Below are 15,014 nucleotides of genomic sequence, written 5' to 3'. Positions count from 1 at the left end.
TCAGAGTATGTGATGTTAATATCTAATTTTATTATTTTTGGAGTTAAAGATAACTGTGTAAACAAGTGTGGGAATTAATTACTTAATTGTATTAAAATGCGGTGTCGTGGTAGTGTTGCTTCTTCTGAGCCATGAGATTCGGGTTAAAGTCCCACCTGTTCCAGATGTGTTGTAATGTCTTTACAGCTTGATTAAAATATCTAGACATTTCCTTTTTTTTTTCAAAAATGTATAAAGGGGTCTTTTTGGTGCAGTGGTAGTGTTTCAGGTTGGTTCACGTTCCACTTGCTCCAGAGGTGTGACATAACAGGTAAACATGATGAAAAAATAATTGTTGAAATGTATATAATTAAGGTGATTATCAATAAAAGCCAGTCGGGAGAAGAGAGGTATTTTGAATAAAATAACAAGTACTGTATTAAGAAATCGGAAACTCTTCTAAAGTGTATTGGTTTCTGTTTTACACTTCACAAAAAAAACTCCAGGAATCTCTCGCACGTGACGCAGCCAGGCTATAATCTTGAAGGCAGATAGTCCCTCTACAAGGGACAGAGTGATGTTACTGCAATGTAAAACATGGAACTGGAGCACCAGAACAGTCATTTCCAGGGTGCACACATGAATGATGAAGGTGGACAGGAAGCGATAGTTAATGGAACATCCTCAACTAGCTAGGAAAATCAGTTCTTGGGAGTTTGGACCCGACGACTTGGCAGAAAAGTTAAAAGATATCAATAAATGTTTTGAGGTATGCTGGCATAGAACCTGAATCATCTCCACATGACATCCCACCATAGCACCATTCTTCCGCACTGTTTAATAGACCATAGCCGTATTACTCACATCTAATATTCAGATACTCTATCTTCATGCTCAGTTCCTTAATGTTGTCATCTATCCACCTCTTTACCACCACAAGGCACAGCTATTTTACTGCAGCATACACATTACCCAACCACAGCATTCCACACTGAGATTCTGACATCTGTCTTGTAGGGCAAAGCAGCACATAACTAGAGGAAACAGTGCAGAATTGGTGGATGACTAGGATGCTTGCCTCTTCTGAGCCCTATAAATGAAAATGCTCTCTGCATCCTTGAACTGGCTGTGATAGAACTTGTGGCATCCAATGTGACCAAGAACATTGATTATGACTGTTCCTGCCTTGCACTCCTTCTAACATCCTAGAACACAGAAACAGATGAATAGACTGCTTGTGCGTGACTACAGAACATTTGTTTTCCTTACATCAACTTTCCACTCCTGATTTCCTATTAACCAATCAGAGAGCGGGAGACAGAAAAAGAGCAACAGGTATTGAAGTAGCCCAATGACTTGGGAATGCAAGTTACTTGGAGATCAGCATAAAGTAGGCATTAAAACACAGTAAGTCATCCTGGTAAAAATGAGCTGTATCCAGTTTAAGATCTGAATGTTTGATTTGCCAGCTTGATGTTCTGAATTCTGGCGAGGACATTGTCCAGGGCTTGCTTTCTTTTTAGCAGCCCAGCTGTCGCAACCTTGTGATGGGCTTGTCACCTATTCCTCAGTTCTTGCAGACATTTTGCAGTTGTTGACCTTTTAATAATTATCTGCAGTTTGAGTGGCCTATTTCTGCAAAGCAAATGCAAGGACTATTTTGCATTTTAGTGCTTGCTATTTTCAATGTGGCTTGTAAGTTGTCACACCTATGTGTTCCAAATTAGATATCCTGACACAGCGTCAGCCAATTTGGGTTGTTGAATACTAAACTGGTGTCCAATGTAGGCTTCCTGCACCCAGGGCACAATGTGTCCTGATAAAATGCCAGATTGCCATAGCACTGTTGGAGTTTGTGTTGAAAATGTGCAGAGCTTTGAGATAACACAATATGTACACTTTTGGATTCTTAGCCTAAAGAAGGATATACTTATCAAGATGCAAGGGATTCCTGGGATAAAAAGCAATTTCATTATGATGTGTAAAATTCTTAGACTTGACAGGATAGTTACTGAGAGGTTATCTCCTGTGGTTAGACAGTCTAAGAGTCATAGCCTGCATTTAACTGTGAATTTGGTGTACCAATGTTGCGACCAAATTAATACACAAGCCCACAATTGTCGATACGAGAAACCAGTTGATATTACTTGTGACTCTTTAGGTGGTGAGCGGGCTCCTAATGGTGCTGGAGTCATCAAAGAGTTGGCAACCCTGAAGCATCCTCAGTTCCCCTGCAAGAAGTGGAGATTGTTGTTCGAAATGCAATAATAAATAAAACATTTGAACTGAGGACAAGCATCCAGGCTCTTCTGAAAGGAAAGCTGCTCTCAATTCCTTTTGAGGCTGTGGGGCTGCCTTCACACCCTGAGCTGTCCTCAGTAGGAATTATAGCCTTCAGCTCAGATTTTCACTCTTGGGCTGACACAGGGAGGTCACCGCCATGAAACTGATGGCCTTCAATGTGGCAGCAAGCTACTCTGCCATTCTCAAAATTTCAAAAGCTCTGAGAAATTGCCTGTAATTGAGACTTTGATTTATGTAAGTCAGCTGTTCACCTCTGAACACTGATCACCATTATAACTCCAAGGCATTGCTGAGAAATATCCCCCTTGTGCGACTGCAACGTGAGTTGGTAAAATTCAGCCAACAGTTTCAGGATAAAGGAGTTGCCACTTAAGATTGACAAGAAATTTCTTCAGAGAATTGTGAATTCTCGGGAAAATCCATACCACAAAGTTGCTAGCGCTTCGTGATTGAGTATATTCTAGTCAAATTTTCTGGTACTAAGGATATCAAGGGACTTGGACAGCAAAATTGAGTTAATCTGGAAGATTTCAACAAATGATAGATATAGGGGCTGCATTCCTTAATTCTGCTCCTATTTCTCTTGCTGCTGGTCGTGCTGCCTTTTGGACAAACTGTATGTCCCAAGAAGGAAGCTTTTGAAGTACTCTGTAGCTGCCAGTATTATCTATGTGACTGGTATTCATGATCGTGTTAAGCTTTTATTTTAATTACATCACTAGGTTCAGAATTTTTTTTATGCAAATAAAATTTTCACGTGTTTGAGCTATCCACAGATGAGCAGACACATTGCTCCTGTTAGACTTTGTTTTGATAATTAGAAGAAAGTGAGGACTACAGATGCTTAGAGAGTCGGAGTTGAAAAGGGTGGAGCTGGAAAAGCACAGCAGGTCAGGCAGCATCCGAGGAGCAGGAGAGTCAATGTTTCGGGCTTAAGCATTTCATCAGGAATATTCTGAAGGGCTTGTGCTCAAAACATCGACTCTCCTGCTCCTTGAATGCTGCATTATCTGCTGTGCTTTTCCAGCTCGACTCTTTTCAACTTTATTTTGATAATGCTGAGTAAACATTTATTATCATTTTTATTGAATGTGTGGCCTTGCTTGCAGTTTTTTCAGATGGACAGTCAGTGTTGTGGAATTTTGAGTAGGGGATGCCTAAAGCTCAGTTAAAAATTATATTTGCAAAATCAATGTTAAAAAGTTAGACTTTCATCCTGAAATTGAAATACATGCTGTTTAAGAGTTGAGACAGTATTGATCACAACGGAAGTGTACTGCTATAAAATTTCGATTGCAGGCTATGTCCTGTGAGTATAATAAAATCAGTATATGCAAAGTGCTTTTATTGCTCGGTGCAATTTCCTTGATGGTCTTGTTTTGTATTCTGTGAATGTTATTATTAAGGTCAATACTCAAGAAACATAAAAGCCTTTTATTCTTAAAGAGCTTGAAAATGTTCTTTTGTAAAGGCTCTCATGGCTTTCACACTACAAGACTAAATAAGCTTCTCTCACAATCCGAAGCGACCACAGTGGATTTTATTGTTTGTGTTATATGTTAACAAAATATAACTTACTGTAAAATACAAACCACTAATGATTACATTCACTCATGCTATTTTAGAGAGACAGGAATACAACACCATATAAAATGCTATAAATTATTCTGTTGCACAAGTGTGGAGTGTGTCCCTTTTTAAGATTCTAAAATGTAATTGACAAAAAAGACTGGTTGGTATTATCCAAAGAATAATTTGAATTGAGAGCATTAATTCTAGGTTTGTTTGTGTTAAGGGGTAATATTTGGTCTGGATCGAATTTTTTCACCTGTTTGTAAAATTCTAGTCCTGCCTTTCTTCTTAATACTTGAGTATGGTACACTAATTCATACTAAATTGTGAAAGATTTTGGAGTGTAATGGACAAAAGTGTGAAGCTGTGGTAAGTTTTTCATGTATTAGATCGAATGCTATTCAAATATTTGCAGAACCTTTTTGATTCAAAAATCTTTTGTGAACTATTTTGAAGGGTATACTAACCTGTTCAAAATAAATACAGACCTTGTTTTCTAAAAGCATGTTTGTTTGTATGTACTCCGTGTGTAAGCTAATACTTGTATGATCTAATTTCATGGTATTTGTTTAATCAAATATACAAGAAATAGAATCATAGAATCCCTACAGTGTGGAAACAGGCCATTTGGCCCAACAAGTCCACCCAGACCCATTCCCCTACCCTATTATTCTACATTCCCACTGAGGGGCGGTGTGGACTTGTTGGGCCGAAGGGCCTGTTTCCACACTGTAATGTAATGTAATCTAATCTAATCTTTGTATGTACTCCGTGTGTAAGATAATACTTGTATGATCTAATTTCATGGTATTTGTTTAATCAAATATACAAGAAATAGAATCATAATATCCCTACAGTGTGGAAACAGGCCATTTGGCCCAACAGGTCCACCCAGACCCATTCCCCTACCCTATTATTCTACATTCCCACTGACTAACCCACCCAGCCTGCACGTCCCTGAACACGATGAGCAATTTAACTTGGCCAGTTCACCTCACCTGCACATTTCTGGACTGTGGGAGGAAGCCAGAGCACCTGGAAGAAACCCAGGCAGACACAAGGAGAATGTGCAAACTCCACACAGACAATTGCCTGAGGCTGGAATCAAACCCAGGTCCCTGGTGCTGTGAGGCAGCAGTCCTAACCACTGGGCCAGAGAAATGTATGATATAACTATTATAAACTTGCAGGAATTGCATTGAAGTTATCAATCGTTCCACTTTTACTGTTCAACTTATTGAGGTCATAATTGACCCAGAATTTAAACACTTCAACTCCCCTTCCCACTCCGCCAAAGACATCCAAGTCCTGGGCTGCCTCCGCCACCAGATTTTAGCCACCTGATGCTTGGAGGAAGAATATCTCATCATGTGGTTGGGGCCAAGATGAGAGTGGTGCTGGAAAAGCACAGCAGGTCAGGTAGCATCCAAGGAGCAGCAAAAGCCCTTCATCAGGAATGAGGCTGTCCGCGTCTGGAGTGGAGAACTAAATGGGAGGTGGTAGGGCTGGGGAGAAGGTAGCAGAGAGTGCGATAGGTGGATAGAAATGGGAGTAAAGGTGATAGGTGGAAAGGAAGATTGACAGGTGGGACAGGTCATGAGGATAGTGCTGAGCTGGAAGGTTGGAATAGGATAAGGTGAGGGGAGGGGAAATGAGGAAACTGATGAAGTCCACATTGTCCTTGGGTTGAAGGCTCACAGCCTCGTTCCTGATGAAGGGCTTTTGCCCAAAATGCCAATTTTTCTGCACCTCGGATGCTGCCTGACTTGCTCTGCTTTTCCAGCATCACTCTAATGTCCAGCATCTGCAGTACCCACTTCTGCCCATGTGCTTGGGGCCCTCCATCTTAGCACTGCCCTCTTGAAAATATCCTACTTCATTCCCAAGCATCCGCTCCATCCTCTGCTCGGACCGATCGCCATCACCCCCACCCTCATCTACCTATCGTATTCCCAGCCACCAGCATCCCCCCACCCCACCGTCGACTCTCCTGCTTCTTTGATGCTACCTGACTGGCTGTGCTTTTCCAGCACCACACTTTTGACTTTGATCTCCAGCATCTGCAGTCCTCACTTTCTTCAAAGAAATTAAAAAACAAAGGTAAACAGCATTTTATCACAGAAGTAAGATTTGATCATGTTTCAAATTAAAAATTGACAGTGAAGCCCAAGAAATTATATCATTCTGTTAGCTTGTAATTTGTTGAAATGATGTCATAGTCACACAGCAAGGAAACAGACTCTGCAGTCCAACACATCCAAGCTAAACTAGGCCCACTTGCCTGCATTTAGCCCATATCCCTCTAAACCTTTCCTATTCATGTACTTGTCCAAAAATCTCTCAAATGTTGTAACTACCATATCTACCACTTCCTCTGGCAGCTCAGTCACATATGAACAACCCTCTGTGAAGAAGTTGCCCCTCTGGTCCCTTTTTATTTCTTTCTTCTCGCACCCTTGTTTTGAACTCCCCCACCCGAGGGAAAAGAACCTTTGCTATTCACCTTATCTGTGCCCTCATGATTTTATAAACCTCTATGAAGTCACCCCATCTACACTCCAATGACAAAAAAATCTCAGCCTGCTCTTATAACTCAAACCCTCCATTTCCAGCAACATCCTGGTAAATATTTTCAGTACTCTTTCCAATTTAATAATGATCTTCCTATAGTAGGGCAACTGGACATGTAGATCGTACTCCAAAAGTGGCCTCGCCAATGTCCTGTAAAAACTCAACATGATGTCCCAACTCCTATACTTAATGGTCTGAGCAATGAAGCCCAGTGCTAAACATAATCTTAATCACCATAATTATCTGTAACACAACTTTAAAGGAACTATGTTCCTGAACCCTGAGGGGTGTCTCTTTGACAACACTATCCAAGGGCCTACCATTAACTTTCAAGTACAACCTTTGTTCACTTTACCTGAAATGAAATACCTGCATTTATCTAAATTAAATCCATCTGCTGCAACTCAGCCTATTGCCCCAATTGTAGTTTCTAATCTTCCTCAGGTGTGAAACTGCTACATTTTTTTTGATATGCCATTACCCATAAATGCAAAGCAAAGCAGTGTTACAAAGTTTAATGAAGGAAGCTTTTTCAAGGTTTTCATTTGTATTTTGATGTATTGAATAATTATACTGCTATCAATTCTAGCATGAAACCCTCGAACTGTTTCTATTTAAAGTTAAGCTTTCTGTACATTTTAATGTGTAATCCACTGTCAAAAATCTGAAGGAGAATCCTTGTTGCAGGAGTACGATTCCATGGGTGTCTGTCATCCAGCAACTCATTCTTGATGTTTTTAAGTTGTTCATCGGATTTATGTATTGCTAGCAAAGTCAGCATTTATTTCCCATTGCTCATTGCTCTAGAGAAGATGGTGAGTTCCCTTCATTAACTAGTACAGTCCTCTGGTTGTAAGGATACTCACAGTTCTGTTTTGAAAGGACTTCCAGTGTATTTGTCCACTGACTGTGAAGGATTGAGGATAAACTAACTGACCTTAATATTTCAGAACAGAATGTTTGTGAGAGCAAAGTAGGTTGAGATGGAAAGACCAAAGTTCATGGCCATGCACACTGCCCTTTTCACTTCACAGATAACAGGATAGGGGTTGACTGGGGATGTGAGAAGGAAATAGGACAGGAACATATCACTATCCAAATGGTCTTAGTGGCACTGAATGCAATGGTTTCTGGAAGTAAGCGTAAGTGTTCAAGCATGTGTTTGCCCCTCTGGTTTTCCTCTGCTCCCTGTGGTTATGATCAATAGAGAGAAGCGTATTATTGCATGTTCAGTGTGTTTTGGTGATCAGCTTGCCATAACTGAGTAAGGGAGGATAGTGAAAGCATTGAGACTGGCATCAGTTGGTGTGGGAAAGCATCTTAATGTGAAGGCTGAATCCTGACTGCTAGAGACTAAACATGGGTGAGTGCCACAGGTATGGTGCATTGAAATGTGAGAGAGGGTGGCAGGTGGCACATGGAAAGGCATTTCTGATTTTGACTACCCGTACATGTAATTTAACCTTTTGTGCACTGAGAATTAGTGACCATAGTTTCCTGTGCTTTTCTAAAAGTGCTTTTTGAAAACCCCTTGGTCTCCTATGGAAATATGGCTTCTACCATCTGATGGTCTCATGGAGTAAGACCTGGGAGCCCTATCTCTCTCTTCCTAGTTGCCCTTTTAAGGTGCTTCCCTTTACAGCTAATTTCTTTACTGAGAGTCAGCAACAGTTTTCTTTATAATCAGTGGCAGCAGTGTCTATTATCTGCAAGGTGCACTCCATTAACTCACCTGCGATCCTTCAACAGCACTTTCCAAGCTCACAACCTCTACCATCGAGAAGAAAAACTATGGATTATTTAATGGAAGTTGGCACAGATTTGTCAAAACCAAAGTGTTTGACAAGCTTGAATGAGTTTTCTGACAAGGTTAAAAAAAAATGGGTTGATGAGGTTAATGCAGTTGATGTGGTGTACATGAGCTTTACACAGATCTTTTACGATACTGTACTCTTGTCAGTGAAGACCATATTCTCTCTTTGTACGATTCAACTTCTAGAAAGAATGATGTGGAGCCGAGACCAGTATTTTGTACTAGCTCATTACACATTTTATGAAATAATGTACCATTTGTCAAACAAGACAATGTTGGGAGAAAATAAACTCCAAATGGTGATTTAAAGGTTCTCCTTTTTCTGGTCCAGTTGGTACCCATGTTCTAATCCCTGAAAATCTGAGATACTGAAAGGTAGGTCATCCATCAATTAATGTTCAAAGCTGATATTTGAAGACAGAATTAAGTTTGAACTTTCAAAAAAAAACTGTAATGTCTGTTTTTATTTCAAATGTAAGAAATTCATTTGTCTTTTGTATATTGTTTTGCAATCTCTGCAGTATCCTTTTGGGGAAAATCCCACCCGTTCACTCCTGCAACCGCTTGAAAATGAATTGCAGAAAACTACAAATACATATTGTGGAAGGATCCACCAGGTCTTCACAATGCAGCTGCTCAAAAGTCTAAGAACTTTACAGGAAAAAATTTCAAGAACGTGAGTTTGGTAAATGACTGAAGGCTTTATTTTGTTCCAGTGTTATTTATATAGCGGCAGGGACCGGAGTTTTCACAAGACCTAAATAAATGACTGGTGGGTCTTAAAATATTGAAGTGAGGTAAGTGAAAGAGCTCAAAACAAGTACTGTCTGCATTGAAACCTCAAGAATGACTTATGAATGTAATCATCATCTCATACCTGAGCACTAATTAACCTAAATTGAAGAATTTATTTAGTGGGAAACATTGTTTACAGAGAAAAGAATGTTATTCCATCATGTGAAGATTTGCTAGAGTTGTCGACAATCTTTATGACGTGCTTTTCATTATGAAGTTATGGCAATTAATCTCTTATGTATTACAAAGTAAACACAGAAATGTCTTGCATGTTTATGACAATCAGGTTTTGAAGAGTGCATTGCATTAGGTGCTTTTTGGCTCCAATATAAGGATCAGTTAGGCTCAATTTCGACACTGTAATAAAGTGCAAAATCAGTGTTCTGAATAGATTGCTTGTCCATGATTGGTAGACACTGAGCAACTGAAAATAGTTAACTTCAATTCCAATCTTTCCAGTAATAAAAACATATTAGTCAACATACCCTATTTATTCTTTCATTTATCCTTTTTCATATTTGCATAAGTGGAATCAAATTACTTTTTGCATTGGTGAATCGAAGTGTGGACAGTTTACATAGATGAGCTTGCACTTGAAATATGAAGATGCAAAACTCAATAAATAACTTCACATCCAATTTAATACAAGTCAGTTGAAATTTGTTTTGTAGCTGATATAACAGGTAAAGAAACCATCTTGAATGCGCCTCCCAACTAGCTGCTTGACAGTTAATTAATAGATGTGGCTGAGTTTAGCAGGAGTCAGTCTTGCCACCAGCCCAATATTGTTTGAAATCTTTCTGGGAATTCAGTTTTTGAAGACTAAATATTTTGACCAATGGCATAAAATTGGAATAGAAGTAATTTAGAATTGTGAATACATCTTTAAGATTTAACTTGTTTACATCACATTGCAATGTCAGATTCACATACTAATGTGAAATCAATAAATTTTGACAGGCAAGGCAGAAACAGTTCTGCATGAAATATTTACTTGAATTACTTCTAGAATTTCCACTGAAATTTATTTTTTTTACTATTGTAGGCATAACAAATGAGTGATAATGTGAAAACAACTGGATTTGTTCAATAGTTTGCTATGCTGAATCTTACTTTGGTATCTTTACAAAGATTTGTCCATTAATTGGTTAGATTATTTCTTCCCTTTCACCTTCCCCTAAACTGATTGTATGCACACTTATTGCAAACCTGCTTTTGTCACAGCATTGTAGTGCTTATTGCCCTGGTAGATGTTACCAATGTTAGAACAGCAGGCTTGAAAATTGTCACAGTTATCGGATTCTAACTCTGAAATCAACTTTATTCGAATTAGCTGAGTTGGGTTGCAAAAGAACAGAACACTGTTTACGTCTGGCTTCGTTCTCTGGAATTCAGCTAACTTTAGTGTTTTTGTATTTAGAAATACTTGTTTGACATTATTAATTTTGTAGTCTCTGTATGTGTTGATAACTGGAAATGTGCTTAACTTTACCGCGTAAAGAAATCCTATGCTAATATTGCCCGACATGGCAGTCTCTTAAAAGTGATTTTTGGAGAGCATTTGAATTATACGAAGTGTCTTGCTAATCACAAGTTGAATATCAGCTGTTAAATGCACTTCTTAAAACCAAAATAAGTTGGATAAATGCTTTTCAGTTTCTTTCTTAATACTTGGATATTTGCCTCATGTTTGGTGGTAAATTAAGAATTGAACCACTTCCGTTAGTGTTTATGATTTTAGTGCTTTCAAATTGAAATTTCTGGTGTAACATAGTTTTACAAATTAGATCAAGCTATTTGTTTTTTACAGCTAGATTATTTTTAATAATGAATTATATATGTCTAAACAATTGTAATGTTAAACATTAATATACAATTTTGTTCTTTTTTTACTGAAATAAAGTTGAATATGAAATCTAAAGTGAACCATTATTGCTCTGAGACGAAGTTGAGTGTTCACATCATTGCTATTTTGCTGTATTGGAGGATGAAATAACAGGTTGCAATACAGTTCAAATCGCACAGATTTTTATTTTCAAAGGTATTCTGTCATTTTTTTTCACACGACCACGCAAAGCAATATGAAAGCGTTGAGACTTGCACCATTTGGGATCAAGGACCCAAAGCTCTGTCCCCCAAGAATGAACACCCGAAGATTAAATGCAGACAAGAATGTGCTCCTTTGAAATTGAGCACTGCTTTCCTGGAATCTGACCAACAGTGTAAAAATAACTATAATGAGCAGTACTAGTGATTCCTGGAAGAAACTTAGGAAACATCATGTGAACCTTCTCCAAAATATTACTTACTTTTTAGTACCACAATGCATGGCAAAACTTCTGGGAATCTTAACAGTATTAGATCTGTACAAGACTGTTGTAATAGTGACCTTTAAGACTGGTAAAGTATTTAGTGGCTGAATATTTTAACCAACGCTAGAGAAAAACAGCAAAGTACAGTTCGTAGATAACGTGGAAAATGGTTGGTTAAACTTGAAGGGAGACAGTTATATCATCGCTCCCCACCCTTTTCAGAGCAGAAGCTGTGTCACAGATGATAAGTTGTCAGCATTACAGCAGGCAGACAGCCAGCATGCTTGAAAGTATTTGTATGTCTTGAGTCAAAAGTAAGGGGCCGCACATAGTTATTTTAATAAGTATGATAGTTTGACTTGCATTTGAGCTGATCCAATACAGCTGTTTAAAACAGTAAAAGGCATTGACAAGGTAATAACTCTTCCCCCCCCCCCCCCCCCACCCCCCCCCCACCACTGCTCAACAAATTACGGACAAGGGGATATAATGAAATTCTAGCTGCTCTGGTTGATAACATGTTTAGGGGAAAAGCTTTAACCTTAGGCATGACATGGGAACTCTTCACCTCTCAAAGTATTTAGAACATTTTGCATCCATCTGCAAAGATAGAAGGGCCTTGACTTAACTTCTCATTTACTCAACTCACTCTGAATATGACACAGTCTAAGGAGGTGGTTCACATGTGAGATGAACTTTCTGCGGAAGTGGTGGATGCAGATACAATAACAATGGTTAAAAGACATTTGGAAAAATACAGGAATAGGAAAGGTTTGGAGGGATATGGACCAGGGGCAGGTAAGTAGGGCTATTTCAGTTTGGGATTATGTTCGGCATGGACTCATTGGACCAAAGCATCTGTTTCTGTGCTTGTGTGACACTGACTCTGACTGCACTAAGGTATCATGCTACATTTTGTACAAGTTGCTGAAGTGGTGCTGGAGTCTTCAAGCTGTCTGATATAACAATAACTTGCATTTAATGAACACTAGGCTTTGTAAAGCCATTCGTGCTTTGCAGGAGCATTATGAAATAAAATGAGATATGTGGGCAGAGAGAGAGATGATGGGAGAGCTAATCCCCTTTCTCCTCACATTTTTGTTATCTGCAACCAGATATTTTAGAGAATGATTTCAACCATTCAAATGTGACTTTCAGTGATAAAGCCAAAGCAGGTTTTCAGATAAGTTTTAAACAGAAGGTGTAACTTCACACAACACCCTGAAGTGAAACATGGTTACAAATAAAGATGAATTTTAGAGACAAGCCAAGCATTTAGATTATTTCAGAATTACAAGTAGTAAGTCATGTGTCCAACTTGTAATCTTTTTTAAAATGTGAACATTGCAGACCTGGATGGGTGTTCTCTTTTGGTACTTTGAGTGAATAGAAGGTTAAAGTTTCTGGATGTTATTAGATTAGATTCCCTCAGTATGGATACATGCCCAACAAATGCACACTGACCCTCCGAAGAGCAACCCACCCAGACCCTCACCCCATATTTACCCCTGACTAAGCCACCCAACACTATGGGCAATTTAGCATAGCCAATTCACCTGACCTGCACACCTTTTGGATTGTGGGAGGAAATCCAAACAGTCCACACAGTCACCTGAGGCAAGAATTGAACCCGGGTCCCTGGCCCTGTGAGACAGCAGTGCTAACCATTGTGTTACTGTGCTGCCCAATGCTATGGTCAAGTACTTATTGTTCATTGATGAAGACAAATCCGTTTCTTGCATTCTCTTTTTCTCTTTCCGGCCTCCGGTTAATTGGAGGTTTAAGCAGTGGTACATTGTCCTTGATAAAGATATAAACCCCTTTGTCCTCCTGATTGCCAGGCTGACTTGTTAGCTTTCCTTGTTGACTATTTATGAGCTCAACTATCTTCCAGCTACTCTGATTTTTGTGATGGCAAGCTTTAGTGCGTCCCATTGTCAATAAAATGGTTTAGACCTCGAGTGGTGGTTAATCCATCAATATACTAGTTATGATTAGTTTACTGAAACATGTGATTTGACATTGTTTTCCAGGATGTGGCATGTCTAGCAGCCATTGTGTTGAGAATGATGATGATTACCTGAAAAACCTACCTGCATTTTAAGTAGCCTCCCAGATATGTTGTGACCCCATCCAGAAACCAGGAATGACATTTTGGCAACCATTTTGAGAGTTGTCAAGTCATATACAACACAAACAGACCCTTCGGTCTAACTTGTCTGCCACATTTAAAAATCACGCAACACCAGGTTAGAGTCCAGCAGGTTTATTTGGATGCACTAGCTTTCGGAGCATCTAAGGCCTCTTTAACAGGTTGCATGAGACTTCCAGGGAATTGGCAGATGAGCTAACCTTCCTTCTGTTCTGGCTACAGTCAACCTATGCCTGGTGACTCAAGATGGGTGCAATTCTGTTACCATCTAAAATGCACCACTGGTTTTGAGCTGGAGTATGTGAATGTGTGGGTCTCTAGTAACTCTTGCACTTCTTGTGAGTAATCACTGACTGACCAGGTGGTTCTTGGTATCTCAAAGCAGAAGGCTTGTGAGAGCAAAGTGAGGCTGTTTGTTTGGAAAGACCAAAGTTCATGACCATGCAATCTGCATCTTTCAACTCTCAGAAAACAGGATAGAGTTTGAGATGGGATGAGAGAAGGACTAAGACAGAAACATACCATAATCTAAATGGTCTCAGTGTTACTGAATGCAATTTAGTAAAAACGTGTACCCCAACTCTGAGACAGAATGGGTTGGTTGGAACTCGGACAGTTTTTAACCCAGGATGTTATAACACAATTAAACTATTCATTCCCTGTAATATTTAATAATCCTTCCAGGCAAATAAGCATCTTGTAAGTTATTATTTGAAGTCCTGTAAATTTCAAGTGAAAGCTAACAGTGGTACAGAGAATCTTTCCACTGCTCCTTTAATGATGACTTGCATTCATTGTCCATCATGAGTAGAAGGCATGAAGGGAAATCCAAAGGAAACCTGTATTCTATTCCTTATTTCCAAGTTTAACTTTGGAACACAGCAGCAAGAGTAAGCCATTCAGCCCGTCAACTCTGTTCTTCCATCTAATACAATCATGACTATTCAACACTTCAATGCCTTTTATCCACACTATCCTTAGTCCTTTACGCTATTGGTAATAAGAAATCTGTTAATCTATATCTTTAAACATACTCAAAGTCTGGTGAACCTTGGTTGCCCACTCTCTGGCAATAATATCCAACCTCAGATAAGGAGACCAAAACTCCACATATTACTCCAGGTGTAGTCTAACCAAATTTATATCCAATTTGAAACAAAAGTGCACTATCCCTGTACTGAAATCCTCTTGCACTCAAGGCAAACATTGCCATTAGCCTTCCAAGTAGCTTGCTGGACTTGCATGTTAGTCTTCAGTGACCAATTGGCTAAAACACCTCGTTTATTTTGTTTATCAATGCTTTTCAACGTCTTTCCATTTAAGAAAACCTAGGCACATTTGTTCCTCTTACCAAAGTGGATCACCTAGTATTGTATTTCATCTGCTGTGTTCTGTCCTTTCATTAAGCCTCTCCAAAGCCTTCTGAAGTTGCTTTTATGTTTTCCTCACAACACAGATTCCTACTTAGCTCTTGCCATCTGCAAATGTGTAAATATTAGAATCGGACAATTGGATA

At 39.1% G+C, this 15,014-nt stretch overlaps 1 protein-coding gene across 3 annotated transcripts in view; it reads left to right on the top strand.

The window, feature by feature from the left end:
• gxylt1b (glucoside xylosyltransferase 1b) overlaps positions 1-9,516 on the top strand; it is an 87,625-nt gene extending 78,109 nt beyond the window's left edge. For all 3 annotated transcript variants that reach the window (XM_043709049.1, XM_043709050.1, XM_043709051.1), the window contains one exon: positions 8,761-9,516. In XM_043709049.1, coding sequence (XP_043564984.1) covers positions 8,761-8,919 — 159 coding nt within the window. In that variant the 3' untranslated portion in view covers positions 8,920-9,516. The remainder of the gene's footprint in view (positions 1-8,760) is intronic.
• Positions 9,517-15,014: the final 5,498 nt, after the last annotated feature.

This window comes from Chiloscyllium plagiosum, chromosome 19 (assembly GCF_004010195.1).
Source record: "Chiloscyllium plagiosum isolate BGI_BamShark_2017 chromosome 19, ASM401019v2, whole genome shotgun sequence".
In the NCBI taxonomy this organism is placed as follows: domain Eukaryota; kingdom Metazoa; phylum Chordata; class Chondrichthyes; order Orectolobiformes; family Hemiscylliidae; genus Chiloscyllium; species Chiloscyllium plagiosum.
Note: the sequence above shows the minus strand (reverse complement) of the source record. Positions and strands in the feature narration are given on the sequence as shown.